General features: G+C 42.7%; 1 protein-coding gene across 7 annotated transcripts in view; it reads right to left on the bottom strand.

Annotated features, from left to right (window-relative positions):
- Positions 1-24371, bottom strand: part of LOC141095453 (ATP-dependent translocase ABCB1-like) — a 724951-nt gene that overhangs the window by 330257 nt on the left and 370323 nt on the right. For 5 of the 7 annotated variants that reach the window (XM_073581452.1, XM_073581451.1, XM_073581456.1 and 2 more), the window contains 5 exons: positions 12093-12203; positions 10692-10817; positions 9704-9907; positions 2555-2725; positions 2302-2463 (listed from right to left, as the gene is read on the bottom strand). In XM_073581452.1, coding sequence (XP_073437553.1) covers positions 2302-2463; positions 2555-2725; positions 9704-9907; positions 10692-10817; positions 12093-12203 — 774 coding nt within the window. The remainder of the gene's footprint in view (positions 1-2301; positions 2464-2554; positions 2726-9703; positions 9908-10691; positions 10818-12092; positions 12204-24371) is intronic. The other 2 variants (XR_012233391.1, XM_073581457.1) reach the window with 2 other exon arrangements.

Here is a 24371-nt window from a genome sequence, read left to right as displayed (position 1 = left end):
CCAGCCACACAAAACAAAACTCACAGCTGGGGGCTGTAACCCTCAGCTGTCAACTTCAGCAAGGCTGGTTAACAAGAATAGAGGTTTTTGTTTTTTTTTAATTTATTTAAATAAATAATTAAAGAAAATGGAGTGAGCTCTCCCCCATTTTTGACAACCAGCCTTGCTAAAGTTAACAGTTGGGGGCTGGTATTCTCAGGCTGGTAGGGGGCCATGAATATTGACCCCCCCAGACTAAAAATAGCAGCCTGCAGCTGCTCAGAAAAGGCTCGTCTATTAGGTTGAAAACTATTTATCCCCAGACATGGATTACAATGTGAGACAGAAAGACGGACAGGAGAGTGATATTGTTGTTTTGTTATTACTGTTTTATTAGAGAAGATGAGGGATTTACTGGAATTAGGTGTTAGGTGAGGATAATGATATTATTTTTAAATAAAAAAGTGTGTTTTGTTTTATTTCAAATAAAAGGCTTTATACTTGCTGTGTCTTTATTTACCATAGAACTATAGGATTAGAAATGGATAGATGTCTTATAGATGCCTCTCTATTACTAACCCATGGGCTTGATGTCACCAGGCAATACAAAGGTGACATCAACCCCACAAATTTTACATGCCACCACTACAGGGCAAGTGGAAAGAGATGGGTAATGCATTAGAATTGGCACATCTAATATATGTGACTTTTCTGGGCAGCTGTGGGCTGATATTTTTAGTCAATATCCATGGCCCATTACCATCCTGAGAATACCAGCATCCAGCTGTCAGCTTTAATAAGGTCAGTTGGAAAAAAAAGGGGGGACCCCATGCAGTTTTTTAAAATTTATTTAAATAATTTAAAAATCAGTGCGGGGAGCCCTCTATTCTTGATAAACAGCCTTGCTGAAGCTGACAGCTGAGGGTTGCAGTTTTGCCTTGATCACTATAGAAAATCCATGCTATTTTTTTTTTTAATTAATTAATTATTTATTTATAGTGCAGGTGCCGCTGATGAATACTCCTATCAGCTGCTTCTTCTCTCAGTATCATTAGCAGCAGGCGTAGACTCATGGGAGTAATAGTCCCATCAGCTGCCACCTGCTGTCTCTGTTATCAGTTGAATATTAGGGTCCTGTTACATTTAGCGATGCACCAGCGATCCCGACAATGATACGACCCGGTCAGGATCGCTGGTGCATCGCTATATGGTCGCTAGTGAGCTGCCAAACAGGCAGATCTCACCAGCGACGCAGCAACGATCCAGCGATGCTCGGCGGTTGCTCTTACCTGTCTCGCGGCAGTGATGACGACCACTTCCGCCTGCGTCCATGCGTCACTAGTCTGCACCAGCGGGACGCCAGCGAGGAGAAAATGGCCCAGGATGTTGAAGCGCAATCAGCGATATCCAGTGGGGGCCGGTAGGAGGTACGTGTCACACAAAGCAAGATCACTAGCGATATCGCTGTTCCGTCACAAAATCGGTGACGCTTTAGTGAGATCGCTAGTGCTCTCGCTATGTGTAAAAGGCCCTTAACTCTCATCATTCTCCCCTGTTTGCGCTAATTGCCGCTGCTTCTCAGGCACAGGTACGTGTCACACAGATGACATCCCTGTGTGTCATTCATGTGCACGTGTGCGGGACGTTTTGCAGCCCATGCTGCTGTTAAAATATGGACATGTGCGCAGACACATTCACTCAAATGGGTCTACGTGTGTAAGTGTCTCCGGTACGTGTGAAAACTGTTACCACACGTACTAGAGACAGGGACGTCTGAAAAAGGCCTAATAAACTTTTCTTCTGATTGTTTCACTCCTGATTTTGACTTACAAATACTTATGTAACTCTTTTCCTCCACCTGCCTATACTTGTAAATATTTAAAAATGTAATAAAAATTATTGAAGCACAAATACTGATGTAAAATAATAACCAAATACTCAACGTGTGAATATGGCCTATTTGGCTCTGGAAACTGACTCACAGGAGTTTTTAATTAGGAAGCAATTCCACCCAACAATACTAACTAGCAAGGAAATAATTCCCAAGCTTCAAGGCTGGGTAGAACCACAAGTCCAAGAAGTAAAGTACGGCAATCGTATAGTAACTCTGCCATGCCCAATGACTGAAGTGGAAATACATAGTCTAGTTACAAAATGACAGCATCAACTTCAATAATTCAATATACAAATGTTCCCATAATGTCCTTAGCAATTCAGAATTTGTAAGGATTGTTGCATGGAAATAAAATTAGACATGTTTTTTTTTTATTTTGTTCCATTTGAATTAGATTGTTTTCTATACATTTTTTGTAGATCCATTACCTGAAGCATCACAAGAGAATGGTAGATACCATTTTTTTTCATAAGCTCTCTGTGTGTTCCTTGTTCCACCACTCTCCCACCATGAATGCCGGCAATGATATCAGCTGTCTTGATAGTAGACAGTCGATGTGCTATCATAATGATGGTCCGACCAGTTCTAGCCTCAAAGAATCAACATAAATAAAAGATCAAAGTAAAATAATACAACATAATGTATAATATTATTCATTGCAAAGTGTTTAAAATATGTCACCTTATCCAAGGCAGCTTGTACTAAAGCTTCACTCTGTGTGTCCAGTGCTGATGTTGCTTCATCTAGGAGAAGTATTTTTGGGTTTTGTACTAGAGCACGAGCTATTGCTATTCTCTGTTTCTGACCACCACTTAGTTGGGCTCCCCTCTCACCCACCAATGTGTTAAATTTCTGTGCAAAAAACAGAATACAGTAAAAAGTATATATTATCTCTAGACATTTTGCCATTTTGTTAACATCTTTAAAAGACAGAGATGGTGCTACAGGTGCAGGTGGGATTAGAGTAGTACTGCACATGCACGTGTCACCATCATGCATTATTTGGAGCACATTCCATAAAGAGTTGACATGTTTAGAAAGTCCATTTTTTAATTTTTGAGAAATCTGAGTTATCTCTTTTAAGAGACCACATTTGTTAACCTAAGTGAAGAGCACCTACCCCACATTAAAACACAAGTACGTGGCTGAAGCCACAAGGTGTGATCGAGTGGCAAGCTGTTCCTATGCAGTATGTGTTGTGATGCTAGCACACTTTGCTAGCATGCAAATGAGCAGAATCCTCTGAAGATATTTTTGTTAATACTGAAATTAACGGAGAGAGGAAGAATAATTAGGTTGCAAAAAAAAAAAAAAAAAGCTGCAGGTCCTTGATAGAGATGGGCAAACCCGAACAGTAAAGTTTGGGGTCCAGACCCTGAACACGGACTTCTCCAAGAAGTCTGTGTTATTGTTCAGATTCGGTGAACTGCGGTGAGCTCCCTGAGCTCAGCGCTGCACAGTGAGACGTTTTCTCAATTTGTTAGTGATCTCACTGAGGTCACCGGAGTTCATTGGCCCGGTTGGGAACACAGTCTCAGTGACCTGCAGTAACCCTAATGATATCACCGCTAGTCACTGAGGCTGCGCTCGCAGCAGCACATTCTCCGGTGGTTTTCAGCCTTGACGGTCGCACCTTGGCACCGTCAAGGTTGAAAACCATTTATTGCAGACATGGATTATGTTGTGGGAAAGCACGTGGATAGGTAAGGGATATGGTTGTTTTTTTATTTTTGTTTTTTTTTATAGTAGACCAGGGCTTCGATGGAATGGGTGTAAGGTGAGTATAATTGTTTGTTTGTTATTATTAAATAAAGTAAAACTGTGTCTTTTTATTTCAAATATATGACCTTATTCTTGTTGTGTGTTGATTTACGGTATATAAGATTAGTAATGGAGAGGCGTCTTAAAGAAACGTCACTGTATGTACTGTACCTTATTAAATCACTATTTGCATTGGAATCCATGTGTGTGAGCCAAGTCTATATTCAGTATTGTCAGGGATTGGGGATCCTACCTGTGCACCACAATTATAGAGTTGTGCCATCATCTTTTTCTTACTAGTTACCCCATACGCTGAGCACACTCTTCTGGGCAATGTCATCACTTACCTTCTCGTATAATGCAGAAGAAACATCCAGCATTATAGCACAATCTACTCTTTCCAGTGATTTCCTTAGAGTCCCACGAAAAGAGACCAGGGGCCGTGATCTTGAACGGGAATTAAGACGCTGCACCAATTTGGAGTTACATTGTGTCACCCTCACCGAGTACGTCAAAGTACAGAGGATACCTAGGGGCCTACGTGTCCCCTTACGCCCAACTCTTTTTAGTGACTCTCAAGAATTTTGCTCACGTTTTGAACAAGTTATTAATAAATGTTCTTTTGACCTTATAACCCTCATGCTAGAGCATTTGCATCGGGGAATCACCAAGTGCAAAGAAGAAATAATCAATATCGAAAATCAACTGGCATCCTCCACAACCACAGAGAAGTTCAACAACCTAAAGACCAAGATCAATGGTATAATAGAACAACATCGACGGGACACCGAAACAAGGAAAAGGAACAAGTTCGCTTGAGACACAGAAGACTACGAACAGAATAGGGTTTACAAGTGGTGAGAATCATACAACTCAGGGAACTTCACCATATGCTCAAATTACAGATCCTCTACGGACAACCCTCATCCAACCATTTTTCAGGCCAAAGACGCAGACCCACAAGAAGAAGAGGACATGCAGAGGAAAGAGACACTTGCAGAAATATGGACTTCAAACGCATAACTCGTTCTCAGGTAATAACCCAATCGTAATTAATATCTCATCTAAAAATCTAGGTATTGCAGAACACCGAGTGTTGCAGAAAGGTCTTTCTTTCTGCTCCAGTTATAAATATAACATATTCAACCTAGATATGGATCTACAAAGGTTCTATAGGTCTCTTAGTCTCAAATTGCATTTTTCTGATAAGGTTGACACGGGTAGGTATGTCACTTCACCTGAGACTTCAGTCATTTCCGCTTCAAGCTTAGGCCTCAGGAACAGAAGCAATTACAGACCCCCTACAGGGTCTCATGCTTTGGAGACATTTATTTCCTTTGTGGATGATACATTCCAAAAACTGAGGGATGACATCAACAAAGGAAAAGTACATTTCCCTCCCAATCTGATTCCACTCGATTAACAGGCTATAAGAAATATACAGGATGACAAAGATATAATCATTAAGCCTGCGGATAAGGGTGGTGCAATTGTGATTCTTGATAAAACTATGTACCTGGGCGAAATACAACGCCAATTAAGTGACAACTCCATTTACCAACCACTTCAGGGGGATTCAACCCATGAAGTTGAACAATTGATTCAGGAGACACTAACCAAATATAAGAATAGAGGGGTTCTTGACAACAAAACATGCGAGTATTTAATCAAACAATTCCCTATAACCCCCATCTTCTATGTACTTCCCAAAGTACATAAAAATTTAGACAACCCTACAGGTAGGCCAATTGTGGCTTCCACGGAGTCTGTGTTCTCCCCCATCTCCAAATATTTGGAAAAGATTCTAACACCCCTTACAAAACAGGCACCATCATTTCTCTTGGACACAGGGGCCTTTTTAGATGTAATACACAACTTAGGCCACATTCCACCCAATGCTATCCTCGTGACATTTTACATCAAGGACTTATACGCATCCATACCAAACTTGGAAGGCATTAAATCAGTACACAGACTGTTGGAACTGTCTGAATATGGTCCAGAACAAGTCAATCTCTGTTGTGACCTACTTTCAATTGTCCTAACAAGGAATTTTTTCCTTTTTGAGGACAATTTCTATTTGCAAGTCAAGGACACCGCTATGGGCTCTAATACAGCACCCTGTTGTGAGTTCATTTTTCGGTCCACCAGTTGTGAGTTCTCCTTCCAGGCTCCCTCTGGTGGTAACTGGAGGTAGTGAGGCTGATTTAATCAGTAGAAATCTGCCACCTGATAATGAGGATGACGATTGGACCTCAGGAATCTCAGACTGGATTTGAGACAGCCGACGCCCTAGTCTGGTGCTGGTGATTCCTTCTGGCTTGTCAGATCTTGGTTTTCAGCTCTGTTCCAGTCATCTAAAGCTAAGTTTTTCTGCTAATGTTCACACTTGATTTTGTTGGTCTATTCAGTCTTTTGTGTGGTCAGCCAGCCTCGGCTGGGGCTGCGCTAAATTTCCACTCTTATTTATCTGTATTTGCCAATTTGCTTTTTGTCCCTTATTAGATTGGCCTCTTTTTGCTCTGTCTCAGAATATTTCAGAGTGCTGATATAGTGGGAGAAGTCTAGTGACTTCAGGGTTAATTTTGCTATCAGAAGTGTTGGACTTTATTTTTGTAGGGTTTTTTGCAGATTGCAGACAGTGTCTTTCCTTTCCTATCCTTTCTAGTTAGTTTGGGCTCCATCGTTTGCTCAGCCAATTTTCCTGCCTGTGTTTGTGCTTTCATCTTGTTTCACCGTCAATACATGTGTGGGGGCTGTCATTCCTTTGGGGTCTGCTCTGGGGCAGTTAGTTTTCCCCTTTTCATGCTTCAGGCTTATTTAGTCCTCCGGCTGTGACGAAGCATCTAGGACCATCGTAGGTACGCTCCACGGCTGCTGCTAGTTGTGTGGTTAGGATCAAGGATCTGCAATCTGCATAGTTACCAACCTCTCTGGTTTTCTGTGACTTAGCTTGTTTTGTTTTTTTCTCCTTGGTGACCCATTCATAACAGCACCCCTGTATGCAAACTGCTATGTAGCCCATTTCGAGGAAAGCATAATCTACACGAATGACCTCTTCCGCACACATGCCCTGGTGTGGAAGAGGTACATCGATTATATCTTCTGCATCTGGGGTGGGCCACCAGATACGCTGGATTCATTATTTTCCTTTTTACAATCATCCTGGCCTGGGACTCACCTTCAAGATGACACACGACTTGAGACAGATCAATTTTCTGGACACATTAGTCATTAAGGTTGACTCTGGTCACCTTTCCACTGACTTGTATATCAAGCCAACCGACCGTAACAGTTTACTCCACTACGAGAGTTTTCATCCTACTAGGATGAAGAATTCATCCCCAAATCACAAATGAAAAGAGTGCAAAGAATAGTGTCTAATACTGTGACCCAAGAGAAACATATGACAGAGATGCGGTCAAAATTTACAGAGAGGGGGTATCCCCCAAATATATTGAATACCATAGATCTGTCAACCTCCCCCAAAATCAAAAACCAGCAATCGCATTCCCTTCGTCCATGACTTCCACCCCCTGGCCTAACGACTCCATACTAGCATTTGTCGACACTGGTATATCCTCAAGACAGCTCACCCCAAAGTTAAGGAATTCAGCGAACCATTCCTCCCCATTTCAGGAGACCACACAATTTACAGGATCTTCTGATCAAAGCAGATGTAGGTTCTTCCCGCCCATCTAAATAACAACGTTTTCTCATGAACCCCAAATACCTTCATGTACCTTCCCCTGCTTACAGTGTACACAATGTCATAATGTCCAGAAAGGTAGCTTCTTCAATCACCCCCACACGGGTAAGCAATACAACATAAAAGAGTACTACACATGTAACACGTCCTTTGTCGTATATTTAATTAAATGCCCGTGTGGTCTACTATATGTGGGAGAGACTACACAACCCATACGGGATCGAATTTCGAAACATAAGTCAACCATCAGGTGTAAAAATCTACTTCTGCCGGTCCCTTTTCATTTCGTCACTACAGGCCATTCGATTGCTCAATTGAAATATCAAATTATCGAGCAAGTTCAACTTCCACGTGGGGGGGGGCAATCGTATCAATCTCCTAAAAAGGAGAGAGGCTTATTGGATTCATGAACTTAATACACTGGCACCAAAGGGGTTAAACAAAGAATATGATGTCCAGTCATTTCTTATGTCTTAACTTATTCTTATTCTCAGGTGAGCAATTTACCATGAGTGGTCTGTAATGGAATGTCTTTTTTATTCATGTTACTAATTGCATGTATTTTCATTGCAGAACCAACCACATTGAATATTATGAAGTCACCATTTTCTGAAAGTCACTATTCACCCTCGTGGCACCGCCTGACCTTGATGCATCTGATCCTATAGTGATATAACAGCGATCTCCACCTACTCCCTGTCATCACCATTCACTGCTGAACACCATTTATTTATCTTGCCCTGACTTGCGCAGTAGAGGTAAACACTCCCCCTCCCTACACCTACATCCTCCTATGGAGGCGGAACACACACTCCCTTGCCTGCCAGCATTTTCCTGCTGGTGGAACGCACCATGGCGACGCTGGAGCGCACGCCGGAAAAATACCGTTGACGCACTACTACCCAGCCGCCATCTCCCCCACATATAAATATACCGCCGGCTCCACTCCATTCAGCACACGTGAGTTGTGGCAGATGCCGTGTCCATGCTGTCTCCTGCACCGCGCACTTCTAAAGGGTAAGATATACCAGACACTTTTACTTCTGTTGATAGGGGTCCATCTCTTTCTACCGCTGGTAACGGCGATTATGTTATATTTACAGCAAATCGGCCCCAGTCTGCCTCCTTATCTAAGCTACGGTATGTAGGCATTTCACATCTCTCCACAGCACCAATATACTGCGACTCACCTGTTATGACACCACCATCTTTTTCTTTTTCCCCTTAGAATCCTTTTTTGCCCTAACAATAGGAAACCACAGTGCTTTTTATGGGTATGTGCCTCTCTCATAAATTGCCTCTTGTACTTTAGATTGTTTCCACTCTGTGTTTCATATATTATGCAACCAGCCATAATGCTGTGTATGTTTTTTGCATATTAATCATGTAGTGTATATTCTGTACCTAGATTTAATCATGTATATACATGATTTTGTATATACTTTATTTATTTTATACTTATGTCCACTTTTTTATTTCCAGTACATTGATGAAGATCATATAGACCGAAACGTCACTGTATGTACTGTACCTTATTAAATCACTAGTTGCATTGAAATCCACGTTTGTGTGCCAAGTCTATATTCAGTATTGTCACGGATTGGGGATCCTACCTGTGCACCACAATTATAGAGTTGTGTCATCGTCTTTTTCTTTCTTTATAGATAAGAGTGACATCAACTGCACAGGGCAGGTGGAATAAGCAGGGCAATGGTCCAGAATTGTCGCATCTGATAGATGCACCTTTTCTGGGGCAGCTGTGGGCTGCTGTTTTTAAGCTGGGGGGCCAATATCAAGGGCTTGTTACCAGCCTGAGAACACCATCCCCCAGCTGTCTGCTTTAGCTTGGCTGGGTGTCAAAAATTGGTGGGAGCCACACAGTTTTTTAAAAAATTTTGTTTAAATTTAAAAAAAGGCATGTGGACCTCTCTATTCTTGAAAACCAGCCATGATAAAGCTGACAGCTGTATTTTGTAAAGAAATGTATTTATAGTGCAGGAGCCGGCTGATGAATACTCCCCTCAGCTCGTGCCTGCTCTCACTGTTATCAGTGACAGAAGGCATAGGCTGATGTGAGTAGTAGTCCCATTAGCCAATGCCTGTGACTGGAGGGAACCACAGATCTCTGACCGGCGGTAATTAACTTACCGCCAATAAGATGCAGTGTTTGCCGAGCTGTCATGCAGATAACAGCATGGCAAACAATGGATGTTTGGGTTCATTCTTGTGAATGGAGTCTGGGTTTTGGTACTGTTCTGGTACCCAAACTGAATGGACTGTGCACAAATTAAAGGTATAACTTAAATTAAACATAAAAAACTATATTAAACAAACAAGGTGTTAATATAAAACAAAATTACTTCTGGAAGTCTAGATATGAAGTCGTAGGCATTTGCTGTTCTGGCTGCTTGCTTGATTTCCTCATCAGTTACTCCTTCTCTACCATAGCGAATATTTTCACTAATGGTTGTCCCAAACAAGACAGGTTCCTGTCCTACCACACCAATATTCTCTCTTAGCCATTTGACATTGAGGGAACGTATATCATGTCCATCCACTGTAACCTAACAATTAAGAATAATATGAAATTATTAACATTTATGTTTCTCTAATACCATTAGACTAATTCAATTAAAACAAATATATATTCTTTATTCAATCAAGCAAATAGCCTCTTCAGAGAGGAATGGCACCTGACCTCTATCTCCACCTAATGAATATCCTAAAAGTCAATGTCGACCCTTTAATAAGCCTGGCCACGTGACTTAGAATTTGAAGCTAAACCAGACATTTCAATTGTAAACACGCGTTTTTGGGTGGTTTTTTTTATTAGTCCTGTTGTCAGTGGCCTCTTACCTAACGAGAAATGTTTTTATCTACAGAGAGTCCCAAGCCAACATCAGGAGATTTATAAGCCATGCAATACTTCTATGGAAAATTAAATATGAAACGCAAACTCTGACCAGAGGAAGTGAATGAGGGAGCGTTGTGATAGCAGGACAGGTTAGGGTTGGGTCTAGTAGAGGTGAGTTCAATCTTTCATTTATTTATTTTTTAATATGTTTTGATCCCTCTATTAACTATGCCTTGGGGTCTAGAGAATAAATGTATTTTCATGGAAATTTCAATTTGGACTAATTTCATTTGGACCATATCGTGCCTAGTGGTCGAATCAAGTGAATTTGCTCAAAATGAATTTGGTTATCTCGAAGTACCATCAAGTAAACAACTAAAGTGCCTTTGTTGAACCTAGTGGCTAATTAACCCAGCAGTTTCACAGTTTGACCATTATAAGCAGCAGACCAAGATAAAAAAAAATTAATTGCCTATTAATAAATTAATTCCTACCTCTCCTTCTGTGGGATCATAAAATCTCTGTAGCAACTGCATAACTGTGCTTTTCCCACAGCCACTCGTGCCTACCAGAGCTATAGTCTTGCCAGCCGGTACTTTCAAGTTCAGGCCAAGTAGAACCTACAAATATAAATACACATAAACATGCAATGATAATTATATTTCTTAATGATTAAAAAACATAATTGCTTATTTATGGAGTTGGTTTGGCCTCACTCTTCCCATGATTGCACCAGTTCAACCTTGATTATTCACTTTCTGGAGGATTTGCATAAACCCCATCCTCTCTTGCACAAAGTGTACTTGGAAATGTGAAATTATTGGCAACTACTGTATGTTAACCCCTCTACCCCCTTAGGTTTTTCCATTTTTGCTTTTTCATTTTTTGCTCCCCATCTTCCCAGAGCCAAAACTTTTTTTTATTTTTGCATCAATATGGCCGTGAGAGGGCTTGCTTTTTGCGGGACAAGTTGTACTTTTTAACAGCACCATTGGTTTTGTCCATATTTTTTATTTTTTTTATGATGTACACTAAATGTTAAAACTGATCTGCCTTTATTATTCTCCAGGTCATTACGAGTTCGGAGATATCAAACATGTATATGATCTTTTTCATTTAAGTGGTGACAAAAAAATCCAAAATTTGTCAAAAAAAAAAAGTTGCCATTTTCCCGAGACCCATATTGTCTCCATTTTTCGTGATCTGGCTCTGGGTGAGAGCTTATTTTTTGCACGCCAAGATGGTATTTTTATTAATATATATATATAATTTTGGTGTAGATACAATCTTTTGGTCACCCATTACTGCATTTTAATGCAACGTTGCAGCGACCAAAAAACATAATTCCTATGTTTTTATTTTTTTCTTCACTATGTTGTTTACCGATCGGATTAATTATTTTTATATATTGATAGATTGGGCGATACTGAATGTGGTGATATCAAATATGTGTATTTTTTATTGCTTTTTAATTTTATTTTGAATGGGGCAAAAAGGGGGTGATTTGAACTTTTATATTTTTTTCTTTTTTAAAACCTTTTTTTAACTTTTCACTGCCTTCAATAGTCTTCATGGGAGACTAGGAGCTGCGATCATCTAATTCAGGGTAGCACTCACTGCAGTTCAGTTACAAGGGCCTCCTGCAGAGCCCAACCTGCGGTCATTTGACATGGGTGCCGATGGGCAGGGCTTATGACATGCTTCCGGCACCAGCATGTTAAATATTAAACTTGACAGCAGCATTTAACACGTTGGATCGCAATTCTACCCTCGACTGTTAGGGGCACAAGTCAGCTGATGAAGTCAGCTGACATGTGCCGGAAAAGTTGCGAGCTCATCACCAGAGTACACATCCTTAGGGAGTTGTAAAGGGGTTACAAAGGTACAAAACATACCTGTACATCTGGACGAGAAGGGTAAGTAAAATGAATATTTTTAAATTCAATATCTCCTTTCAATTTCTCAGGCTTGTATCCCTCTGAAGATCCACTGTCAATGTGGCGAGGCTGTAGAAAAAAAAGATATGTATCCTTTCTTAGAAGATAAAAATTCTAATAGTGTTTGCAAATGTTCAGCCTTCATACACGTTGACATGGTGTGCAATTCAGCATACAGCATAAACCACCTTCTATCTTCCAAAATAAGCAGACTGTTCTTTGTAGTCTAACTTATTTATTGGTGGAGTATAGAACATGCAGTAAAACTATAAAGAATACAAATGACATGGATAAGTATTGGGCAGATGATCACACAGTCAACACAATTACAGGAAGTATAACAGTGTGATGCAAACTTTACATAGAAACACACAGGTGTCTAATTACATCTGCTGAGCTCTGGCTGCCATACAGTTAAAAACCTCTCTGAACAACACTGCATTGCAAGAAAGATAGTAATCTTACCAGATATGCTTTATCCGGATAACGAACTCAAGTAGGGGAGTTAACAGGAGGACAGATAAACATGTGTGTCCTTATGAAATACACAGAATAAAATGGCATCTTCTTTATCCCAGAATACACTTTTTCATTCCCACAATGCACTGCTTCAATCCCACATGCATTGCTTCAGTTAAAGACACAAACTGTAAATGCTATCAAAGACACAGCTATAAATACAGCCACCACTAGATGGTGCTATAACTAAACCAGCACATAATACAAACATATTTGCCCTATTCAGAGGTCAGAACAGTAAACATTTGTAATTTTCTAGCTAAACTCCTGAAACACTTGTTATCTGTATTTATTCCTCCTTGGAGGATTCATCCAAGCCCTCTAAGGTTGTGGGGCAAAATTGGTGTGTGTGTACTTGTGGGGTACGCTCATAAAGGTTTAGCAGGAAGTGCAAAGCCAGGAAAAAGTTATAAAGAGTTTTGTTCAAAAACACCCAGAATGGAAACAACTGGCAGGCCTCATTCAAAGTGTAGTTGTTGTACTCCTTCACTCATAAAGGCTTTGTACAAAGAGCAAAGCCAGGAAAAAATTATAAGGAGTCTAAAACAGTAATCCTGTTCAGATGTCCGCTTCTTCTCCTCCATCCTCAGAATATTGGTGGGACTGCCTCCACCTGCTTTCTGGAGCCCGATTCCCAGATGGCTGGGCTGTAATTGACCTGGCTTCAGGTAGTGCCAGAGCCCTCCACTTATGGAAAATGGTGACAGCCTCCTATGTCACCCACCTGCACCATCGCCTGCTCCCGCAAAGGAGGTAAGGAACCCCAAGGACAGTTCGATCTTTCAGGGGTGGTAGTAGCCCATCTCAAGCTGCCTCAAGGATCATCTCCCAGGCCCTATCATTTTTCAAGAAGGGTTCACCCTTCTCTCTTCCATCTCAGATAACACTGTTATGAATGAGTCACTGTAGGAGGCAAAAACAGAAATACTAGCTAAGTCCAGAAAACCAGAGAAGTTGGCAGCTATCAGATTGCAGACCCCTGAGCCTAGCAACAACAACTAGCAGTAGCCGTGGGGGGTTCCTACGGTGCCCTAGACTCCTCGATCACAGCCGGAGAACTAAATAGCCTAAAGACAGAAAGGGAAATCTAAACTGCCCCAGAGCAGACCCCAAAGCAATAGGCAGCCCCCAACATATAATGACGGTGAAGCAAGATGAAAAAACACTCACACAGATAGAAAGATAGTCTGAGCAAATGATGGGGCCAAAGCTAACTAAATAGGACAGGATAGAAAAGCTGCTGTCTGCAATCCGCCAAAACCCTATCAAAACAAGAGCCAACAGACTGATAGGGAAAAAAGCCCTGAAGACGCTAGGCTTCAAAAAGACTATATCAGTACTCAGGTATTTTCTGAAGACAGAGCAAAAAGGAATTCAGCTCACCCCAGCAGGGAATGGCAGAAATCCAGAAAAACAAGGCAAAACAAAACCAAAACACAAATGCAAAAAGCAGAGCAGAAAACTTAGCTTTTGAGGAGCAGGAATCAGACTGGTCTCCTAGAATCCCTCAGGGAAATCACCAGCAAGGCAGAAGGGCGTCGGCTGCCTTATATCCAGTCAGCAATTCCAGTCACCCAGTCATCATCATCCAGCTCAGGTGCTTGGTAATCAGCCTCACTACCTTCCTTCACCAGAAGAGGGAGTTCATCAGACCTCAATGGTGAAGGGGAAAATTAAACTCACAACAGTACCTCCCCCTTGAGGAGGGGTCACCGAACCCTCATCCACGCCACCAGGGTGATCAGGGTGAGCCCGATGAAAGGCACGCACCAATCTTTTGGCATGAATATCAGAGGCAGAGACCCAGGAATTATCCTCCTGACCATAACCCTTCCACTTAACCAAATACTGGAGTCTCCGTCTAGCCAGACGGGAATCTAGCATCTTCTCTACCTCATATTCCATGTTACCTTCAACCAATACAGGGTCCAGAGGTGCCACCCCAGGAACAACTGGTTCAACAAACCTCTTCAACAAGGACTTATGAAACACATTATGGATTTTAAATGTGACAGGAAGAGCCAAACGAAAAGAGACCGGATTAATAATCTCCAAAATCTTGTAAGGTCCAAGAAATCTAGGCTTAAACTTAGGAGAAGCCACCTTCATAGCGATATTTTTTGATGATAACCAAACCATATCACCAACCTTAAACTGGGGACCAATGGTCCTATGTCGGTTGGAAAACCGCTGGGCCTTTTCCTGGGAGAGAGATAACTTATCCACCACTTGGTCCCAGATCTGGTGCATTCTCTCCACCACAGTGTCAACACCTGGGCAGGCAGAAGGCTCCACCTGCCCTGAAGAAAATCGAGGATGAAACCCAAAGTTACAAAAAAAAATGTGACATCAAAGTGGCAGAACTAACTCTATTATTTAAAGCAAATTCGGCCAAGGGCAAAAATGAAACCCAATCATCCTGATCAGCGGAAATAAAACATCTCAAATACGACTCCAAGGTCTGGTTTGTTCTCTCCGTCTGCCCATTGGTCTGAGGGTGAAAAGCAGAGGAGAAGGACAACTGAATTCCCAGCTTGGAACAGAAAGTCCTCCAAAATCTAGACACAAACTGAACTCCTCTGTCAGATACAATGTTCTCAGGAATCCCGTGCAAGCGAACCACCTGTTGCAAAAACAGGGGCACCAACTCAGAGGAAGATGGCAACTTAGGGAATGGTACAAGATGAACCATATTAGAGAACCTATCACAAATCACCCAAATAACAGTCATTCTCTGAGAGACAGGCATATCAGAGATGAAATCCATTGAAATATGGATCCATGGCCTCCTGGGGACCGGCAAAGGCATCAACAACCCACTAGAGCGAGAACAAGGTTTAGACCTGGAGCAAGTCCCACAGGACTGCACAAAATTCCTGACATCACGAGATAAGGCGGGCCACCAAAAAGACCAACTCACCAGATCTCTAGTACCAAAAATACCTGGATGACCAGCCAATGCACAGCAATGAACTTCAGACATCACTCTCTTCTTCCACTGGTCAGGAACATACAACTTTCCACTGGGACAATGCTCAGGTTTGTCCTCCTGGAACTCTTCCAGAGCACGTCTCAAATCGGGCGAGATGGCAGAAAGAACTACCCCTTCGCCTAAGATGGTAGCAGGCTTGGTCACCACAGGAGAATCAGCAAAGAAGCTCCTAGAGAGAGCGTCTGCCTTGACATTCTTAGTGCCAGGAAGAAAAGAGACTACAAAATCAAAACGTGTAAAAAACAAGGCCCACCTAGCCTGTCTAGGGTTCAAGCGTTTGGCCGACTCCAGGTAAATCAAATTCTTGTGGTCAGTGAGGACCACGACTTGATGTTTAGCTCCCTCCAACCAATGTCTCCACTCCTCAAATGCCCATTTCATGGCTAACAGTTCCCGATTCCCCACATCATAGTTACGTTCAGATGGAGAGAACTTTCGGGAAAAGAAAGCACAGGGATTCATTTTAGATGTTACAGGATCCTTTTGGGACAAAACAGCTCCTGCACCAATCTCAGAAGCGTCCACCTCTACCTGGAACGGGAGTGAGACATCAGGTTGCTGCAAAACCGGGGCAGAAGTGAATCTTCGCTTCAGCTCCTGAAAGGAAGAAACAGCCTCCGGAGACCAATTCAACACATCAGCACCCTTCTTAGTCAGATCAGTCAATGGCTTGGCAATACTAGAAAATGTTGCTATAAATTTCCGATAAAAATTAGCAAAACCCAAAAACTTCTGGAGGGCCTTCAAAGAAGTGGGCTGAACCCAATCATAAATGGCCTGTACCTTGGCCGGGTCCATTTCAATAGTTGACGGAGACAAAATAAATCCCAAAAATGAAATTCTCTGTACCCCAAAAAGGCATTTCGATCCTTTGACATACAGGGAATTCTCCCTCAAGATCCGGAACATAGTCCGAACATGTTCCACATGAGAATCCCAATCCTTGGAGAAGATCAAAATATCATCCAGATAGATAATCAAAAATTTATCCACAAAGTCTTGGAAAATGTCGTTCATGAAGCACTGGAAGACAGAAGGGGCATTAGTGAGTCCAAAAGGCATCAGCAGGTACTCAAAATGTCCCTCCGGAGTATTAAACGCCGTCTTCCATTCATCCCCATGCTTAATGCGGATAAGATTATACGCCCCCTGAGGTCAAGCTTGGTAAACCAGCAAGCACCTCTAACTCTATAGAATAGATCTGAAATCAGGGGTAACAGATACTGATATTTAATAGTAATTTTGTTGAGGGCACGATATTCAATACAAGGCCTTAATGAACCATCCTTTTTGGCCACGAAAAAAAAAACCGGCACCTAAGGGTGAAGAGGATGGTCTAATATGACCCTTCTCCAACGCCTCCTTAATATAGGATCGTATAGCCTCGTGCTCGGGTACAGATAAATTGAAGAGCCGACCCTTGGGAAATTTACACCCCGGGCTCAGTTCAATTGCACAGTCATAACTCCTATGAGGAGGCAAAGACGCAGACTCATTCTCACTAAATAAATCATAAAAGTCCACCAAATAGTCAAGAACATCATGCGACTGAAAAGAGGTGGAAAAAACCAGAGCCTCACTAAGGGCACACCGACAACCCCAACTCACCACAGACACAGATTTCCAATCCAAAACTGGTTTATGAATTTGCAACCAGGGAAATCCCAGAACAATGGTATCATGCAAATTATGCAACACCAAAAATCTGCAATTTTCTCGATGGTCTGGGGTGACCCGCATTACCACCTGGGTCCAAAACTGAGGTTTATTTTTCACCAAAGGAGTAGCATCAATCCCCCTCAAAGGGATAGGCGTCCGCAGAAGTGTCATCGGAAATCCACAACGTTTAGCAAAATCCAAGTCCATTAGGTTCAGGGCTGCTCCCGAATCCACAAAAGCCTTGGTGGAAAATGTGGACAGGGAGCAGATCAGAGTAATTGCCAGAAGAAACTTAGGTTGAACACCACCCACAGAAAACGTGTGTGCAAAACGTTTCTCTCGTTTAGGACAGACAGAAATAATATGTGAGGCATTTCCACAAAAAAAACACAGCTTATTACTAGAGTTGAGCGACTTTTGGTTTTTTAGGGTCGAGTTTCGTTTCGTGAAACCCGACTTTTCCAAAAGTCGCGTCGAGAAAGATCGTCCGACTACAGGGAAAAGTCGGGGTCATCCCGAAACACGAAACCCAATGTAAGTCAATGGGGAATAAAAGTCGGCAGTGAGAGGAGGACAGGAAACACACCTACAGTGCCCATTGAATGCCAAAAGCATCAATTCTTCTTACTTAAGCTTGTCAACCTTAATTAACTTCATAATACAAGTTACGCACTGAAAAATGGGGGTTATTTGGCTAAAGTTGTGGGGGGGAGGGCTGGCTCCAGGTTTTCATGTGCCCTGGGCGAAAGAGCGCCCCTTTAACACATACCACAACTCATCATGCTCCGATACGGCAGAGAAATAGCGGTATAGTACAATGAAAAATACTTCACTTTTTACAACTCATGACAAGGCCCATCTATTTCTCCATACAGAATCATTGGTCCCATATAATGTTTGAAACAGTATATTTATGAGCTCCACATAATGCTACAGTATATGTTGGTCCCCATGGATGAAGCTCCACTGTCTTATGGGCCCAAATAATGCTCCAAACATAATGGGCCCTGTAAATGCTGCTCCAGTGTCTGATGTCCACCTTTGGAATGTTCCAGTGTATGGTGGGCCCCATCTATCATTCTCCAGAGTATAGTGCTCCCCAAAAATTGCTGTCCCAACATTGAAAACAATGAAATAAGTCTCCTCGCTAGGGAATCCCTGTACTAGTCTGGACTCCTCGTCATTCCCATCTTCCATCTCACTGCACAGTATTTCAACCTTGCAAGTGCTGTGATCCTGAGCAAGCAGGGGGGGCCCACTCGTTGGCGACGGCACTGGCACAGGGCCCCTGATAGTACGGTGGTGTGTCTGATGGCGGGTGGGCCGAACCTGCACTTTCATCTGCAGCTTCCTCTTTGTCACCGTGTATGGTGGTATAGTGTGCGGGAAGGGGCACCTGAGTCTCATCAGGGTCAGAATCTGGCTCTGTACACTGCGAGGACAATGTAGTGCTCTGAGTGAATGTACCAGCAGAATCATCTATCAGTGGCTGTGCATCAGTGCACTCCATGTCAGATTCATCTTGGCCTGGGTAATTCACCATTTCACTTGATAATCCAGGCATGGTATGTGAAAACAGCTCCATGGAGTAATCAGTAGTATGGCCTGCGTCATCCTTCAATCTTGGTTGGGGTGAAGGACACAAGGAAAGGTGTGGTTCATGAACATGAGCCTCCAATGATGACTCAGTGCTTTTATTTTTTACAACTTCAGAAGATGAGGCGATAGAGCTGGAGGCTGAGTCAGCAATGTAAGCCAAAACTTTTTCCTGCAGCTCTGGCTTTAAAAGCGGTTTGCCAACTCCTAGAAAAGTAAGCCTTCGAGGCCTTGTGGAGCCAGACAATGATGCAGGCTCAACACCTCCTGCATTCGGTCCTATTTTGCTTTTGCCACTACCATCAGATCCACCACCAACACCATCATTACCAGCTGCCAACCCCCGCCCAATTCTACGGCCTCTTCCACCAGCCTTCCTCATTTTTGGTAGAAATGTAGACAAAATCCAACAAACTACTGTATATAGTAATGTAAAACAAGGTACAAGGTGTCTATAGGACAGGGGAGATTTTGAATTTCTGCACACACTTGTGGACACTGGACACTTATGGATTGTGTGAGGCCCACTGAATATCAGAGCGCTGTGTCACAGGCTCGATGGCACAGGTGTGAAAAAAGTGACTACAGGATCACGGAGATTTGGAATTTCTGCACACACTTGTGGACACTGGACACTTATGGATTGTGTGAGGCCCACTGAATATCAGAGCGCTATGTCACAGGCTCGATGGCACAGGTGTGAAAAAAGTGACTACAGGATAAGGGAGATTTTGAATTTCTGCACACACTTGTGGACACTGGACACTTATGGATTGTGTGAGGCCCACTGAATATCAGAGCGCTATGTCACAGGCTCGATGGCACAGGTGTGAAAAAAGTGACTACAGGATAAGGGAGATTTTGAATTTCTGCACACACTAGTGGACATTGGACACTTTTGGATTGTGTGAGGCCCACTGAATATCACAGCACTATGTCACATGCAGAAATTGGCTAGTGTATCACAAACTACAAAGTGTATATAGAATTGGGCAGAATAGGAATCTCCCTAGAGTGTAGGTCTGTAAGAACGGAACAAGTCCTCCACTTATCCTTCCAGAGTGACACACAGATAGCTTCACTGTGGCTGTGATAATAGCCGTTACACGGTACTGTGTGAGGAGTGTGCACCGCTGTATGGTGTGAAAAAATGCACGCTCAGTACCTCAGCAGGACAAAAAAAAAAATTGGGATTGCTTTTAAAAAAGCAGTTTGCAGAGCAGTGGGTAAACAGCAATGCAGCTGTCAGGAAGCCTTAGAAGGCAGCCTAACAACCAACACCGCTGATCCACCAAAATATAGCCTCCCCTTGCACGGCACACACAGTGACTGGTGTGTTGTACAGGCAAAATCGCTTGCAACAGAAGCAGTTTTTTTTTCTTCTTCCCTGCCTAACGCTCTCCCTACAGAATCAGCAGCAGCAACCTCTCCCTATGCTAAGATCGGCAGAAGTAAGATGGCGGTCGGCATGCACGCCCTTTTATACCCCCTGTGACGCCCACCAAAGCAAGCCAATCACTTGCATGCCCTTCTGAAAGATGGTGGTGACCCCTGCCTATGTCATCACGTTGCCCACAGTGTCCGTGGATCCTGATTGGCTGACAAAGAGCGCAAAACAAACTTTTGAAACGCGACTTTGGCGCGTAAGTCACCGACCTCGTGGCCGACCTCATCCTAGGGTCGGGTTTCGTTTCATGAAACCCGACTTTGCCAAAAGTCGGCGACTTTTTAAATTTTTCGATCCGTTTCGCTCAACTCTACTTATTACGCCTTCTGAACTCCTGACGTTGCTCCCTGGACAAAACTCTATCACATTGCATAGGTTCAGACACTTGTTCAACAGGTGGCAACACCTCTTGTGCAGTCCTGCGTTCACGTAAACGCCGATCAACCTGAATGGCTAATGACATAGAATCGTCAAGACCAGAGGGAACAGGAAATCCCACCATAGTATCTTTTACGGCTTCTGACAAACCCTTCCGAAAGAGAGCTGCCAAGGCATTATCATTCCAGGTAGTAAGGACCGCCCACTTTTGGAATTTTTGACAGTACAATTCTGCAGAATCTCGACCCTGGCTCAATGCCAACAGGGTCTTTTCAGCCTGATCAATAGCATTAGGTTTGTCATACAACAACCCCAAGGCTTGAAAAAATGCATTCACATTAGTTAGAATAGAATCATCTGGTTTCAAAGAAAACGCCCAATCCTGGGGATTGCCATGCAGCAAAGAGATGACAATTTTAACCTGCTGCGCGGAGCTCCTGACGAGTTAGGCTTCAAGGCAAGAAATAATTTACAATTATTTTTGAAATTCAAAAATTTAGACCGATCCCCAAAAAACACATCAGGAGTAGGGATCTTTGGTTCAGCAGCATGTGAATGAGCAAGATAGGCGGATATTCCCCGCACTTCCGCAGCGAGCTGCTCCACACAATCAGACAATTGCTTTATCTCCATTGAGAGAAAAAAAATTCCCAGTACGGCCTCAGAGATATAGAGGAAAAAATATACACACTTTTTTTTTTTTACAATTCTTTCCTGCTATTGAGTACCCTAGGATCTGCGGTATGGCTGGTGATTATGTTATGAATGAGTCACCGTAGGAGGCAAAAACAGAAATACTAGCTAAGTCCAGAAAACCAGAGAAGTTGGCAGCTATCTGAGTCACCGTAGGAGGCAAAAACAGAAATACTAGCTAAGTCCAGAAAACCAGAGAAGTTGGCAGCTATCGGATTGCAGACCCCTGAACCTAACAACAACAACTAGCAGTAGCCGTGGGGGGTTCCTACGGTGCCCTAGACCCCTCGATCACAGCCGGAGAACTAAATAGCCTAAAGACAGAAAGGGAAATCTTAACTGCCCCAGAGCAGACCCCAAAGCAATAGGCAGCCCCCAACATATAATGACGGTGAAGCAAGATGAACAAACACTCACACAGATAGAAAGATAGGCTGAGCAAATGATGGGGCCAAAGCTAACTAAATAGGACAGGATAGAAAAGCTGCTGTATGCAATCCGCCAAAACCCTATCAAAACAAGAGCCAACAGACTGATAGGGAAAAAAGCCCTGAAGACGCTAGGCTTCAAAAAGACTATATCAGTACTCAGGTATTTTCTGAAGACAGAGCAAAAAGGAATTCAGCTCACCCCAGCAGGGAATGGCAGAAATCCAGAAAAACAAGGCAAAACAAAACCAAAGCACAAATGCAAAAAGCAGAGCAGAAAACTTAGCTTTTGAGGAGCAGGAATCAGACTGGTCTCCTAGAATCCCTCAGGGAAATCACCAGCAAGGCAGAAGGGCGTCGGCTGCCTTATATCCAGTCAGCAATTCCAGTCACCCAGTCATCATCATCCAGCTCAGGTGCTTGGTAATCAGCCTCACTACCTTCCTTCACCAGAAGAGGGAGTTCATCAGACCTCAATGGTGAAGGGGAAAATGAACTCACAACATAACACCCACCGAATACCAGTGATGTAGCCCCTGCATTTTGAGAAGCGTGACCGTTTCTAGCCGATAATTCATGCAGCCTTTGAGGCAAGTGTTCTGTCGCTTCTGCAAGCTGGTTGAATGAGATGTTATGACGGGTCCAAAACCCTTTGGACACCCATCTCCGCTGCCAGTCATATGTAACAACCTCACCCCGGGATGCCAACTCTTGGTACCTTGCGGCTAGAGTGCCCACTATCATTTCTCCAGCCCTGGTCCTGGCTCACCTCTTTGTCTCTTCCAAGAAGCCTAGGTCCAGCAGTCCACTCACCAGTCCATGGATGCTGGCTCTCCTGTTTGCAGTCTGCAAGAACCCCAGCATTGAATGCTGCAGCTTGGGTTTGGGCATTGGTGGTTTTGGGAAAGCTGCTGTTTCCACACTACAGGATCCAGCCACCTCCGCTGTCACACCACCTTTGTCTTGCTCCATTTATTACTTTGGTCACTCTTTGGAGACTTTCATGTGATTCTGCTATCCTTGTCAGCCACTAAGCATGTTACACGTTGGTTTTTTTTTTGTAAGCACATTACACTGTATGGATGTCTAATTGAATCCAGAAAAAAAATTAAAAGCTTATTTGGAGTGTTATATACCACCAAAAAGTACCACAGAGCATGTGATACTGTATGGATGAGTAATTGAATCCAGAAAAAATTGACAACAATTTTTGTAGTGTTGTCTACCACGGAAATATACCACAGAGCTTTTAATATGTATGAGAAATTTAATCCATGAATTTTTTTCAATTCTTTTTTAGAGTGTTATATACCACAGAAATGTACCACAAAGCAAGGAATGAATCCAGATTTTTTTATGGATGAAAATATAGTAAATGTATCGATATGCAGCAGATATATATTTAGCAATGGACTGCAAACTCTAAGCCCTGCCTAAAAACTGTATTCTGCCACTCTCCCTGCTCATGCAACTGTCCCTCCCTAGAGTAAATGCAGAATGTATCTGATACAAACAGCAAAGTACACATTTAGCACATACAAGGGCTGTTAGTATGATGGTTCAGAATCAGCACCAGTATCAATGCTAGAGGACTCTTATTCGTTCAACTGTGCAAACACAGCCCTGGGCAAGCAGACAAGTATTTTCTCCCTCCATTAGGTATGTGGAGGTCCTCATACTATGTAGAGTGTTATGGAGGCCCTCATGCTATGTGTTAGGGTTTTAGGGGACATCATATTGTGTGTGGGGATCCTTGTACATTGTGGGTGGATGGATGACATTATACTGTGTGTGGATGCCCTCACTCTAATTGTGCGATCTGTTGGGGCATAATATTGTGTGTGGGAGTACTCATACTGTGTGTGGGTCTTTGTGGATACTATTTTATATACAGTATAGGGGAACCATGGGACGATCATACTGTTTGGGGGCACTTTAGAAGCATCATGCTGTGGGAGAAATTATACTATATTGGGGTTACTGTGGCTGCATCATACTTTGCTGAAGGCACTGAGGTATCATTATAATGTGCATGAAGGTGATCTGTGGGGGAATTCATTGTGAGGGAATAAATCAGTATGGGGGAATTTCTTAGAGCATTATATTCTATAAGGACCATGAAAGGGGTATAGTAATGGGTGAAAACACTAAGGAGCTGATTTTAAAAGTTGGGTGAAATTACCCTGCCGAACTGCTAAAAAAATTTTTTATGGGGGGGCAAATTATGATTTTTGCTATGGGATCCCATGATTTGTAGGTATACCACTGTGGATGTTGCTTTAAGCATTCCCTGCCTCTTTGAATTGATTCAGTGTCAAGACCTTTTTTGTCATACTGATCAAAGAAGAGTGCAGTATGATAGTCATGGACACTTGAAGTGCTGTAGGGAAAACTCATAAAGTGCATACATATGAGGAGCGTCTCAAGCAGCCATGTATACTTATCAGTCCCTCTACAGTGAATCTGCACTAAGCAGTAAGATCTTACACATTATGTCACTGCTTAATGCAGAGAACCAGAGAGAT

The sequence above is a fragment of the Dendrobates tinctorius genome, unplaced genomic scaffold (genome assembly GCF_039654945.1).
Source record: "Dendrobates tinctorius isolate UK_male_01 unplaced genomic scaffold, ASM3965494v1 ptg000070l, whole genome shotgun sequence".
Classification (NCBI taxonomy): Eukaryota; Metazoa; Chordata; class Amphibia; order Anura; family Dendrobatidae; genus Dendrobates; species Dendrobates tinctorius.
The sequence above is the reverse complement of the archived record's forward strand: the minus strand, read 5'-3'. Positions and strand labels throughout refer to the sequence as shown.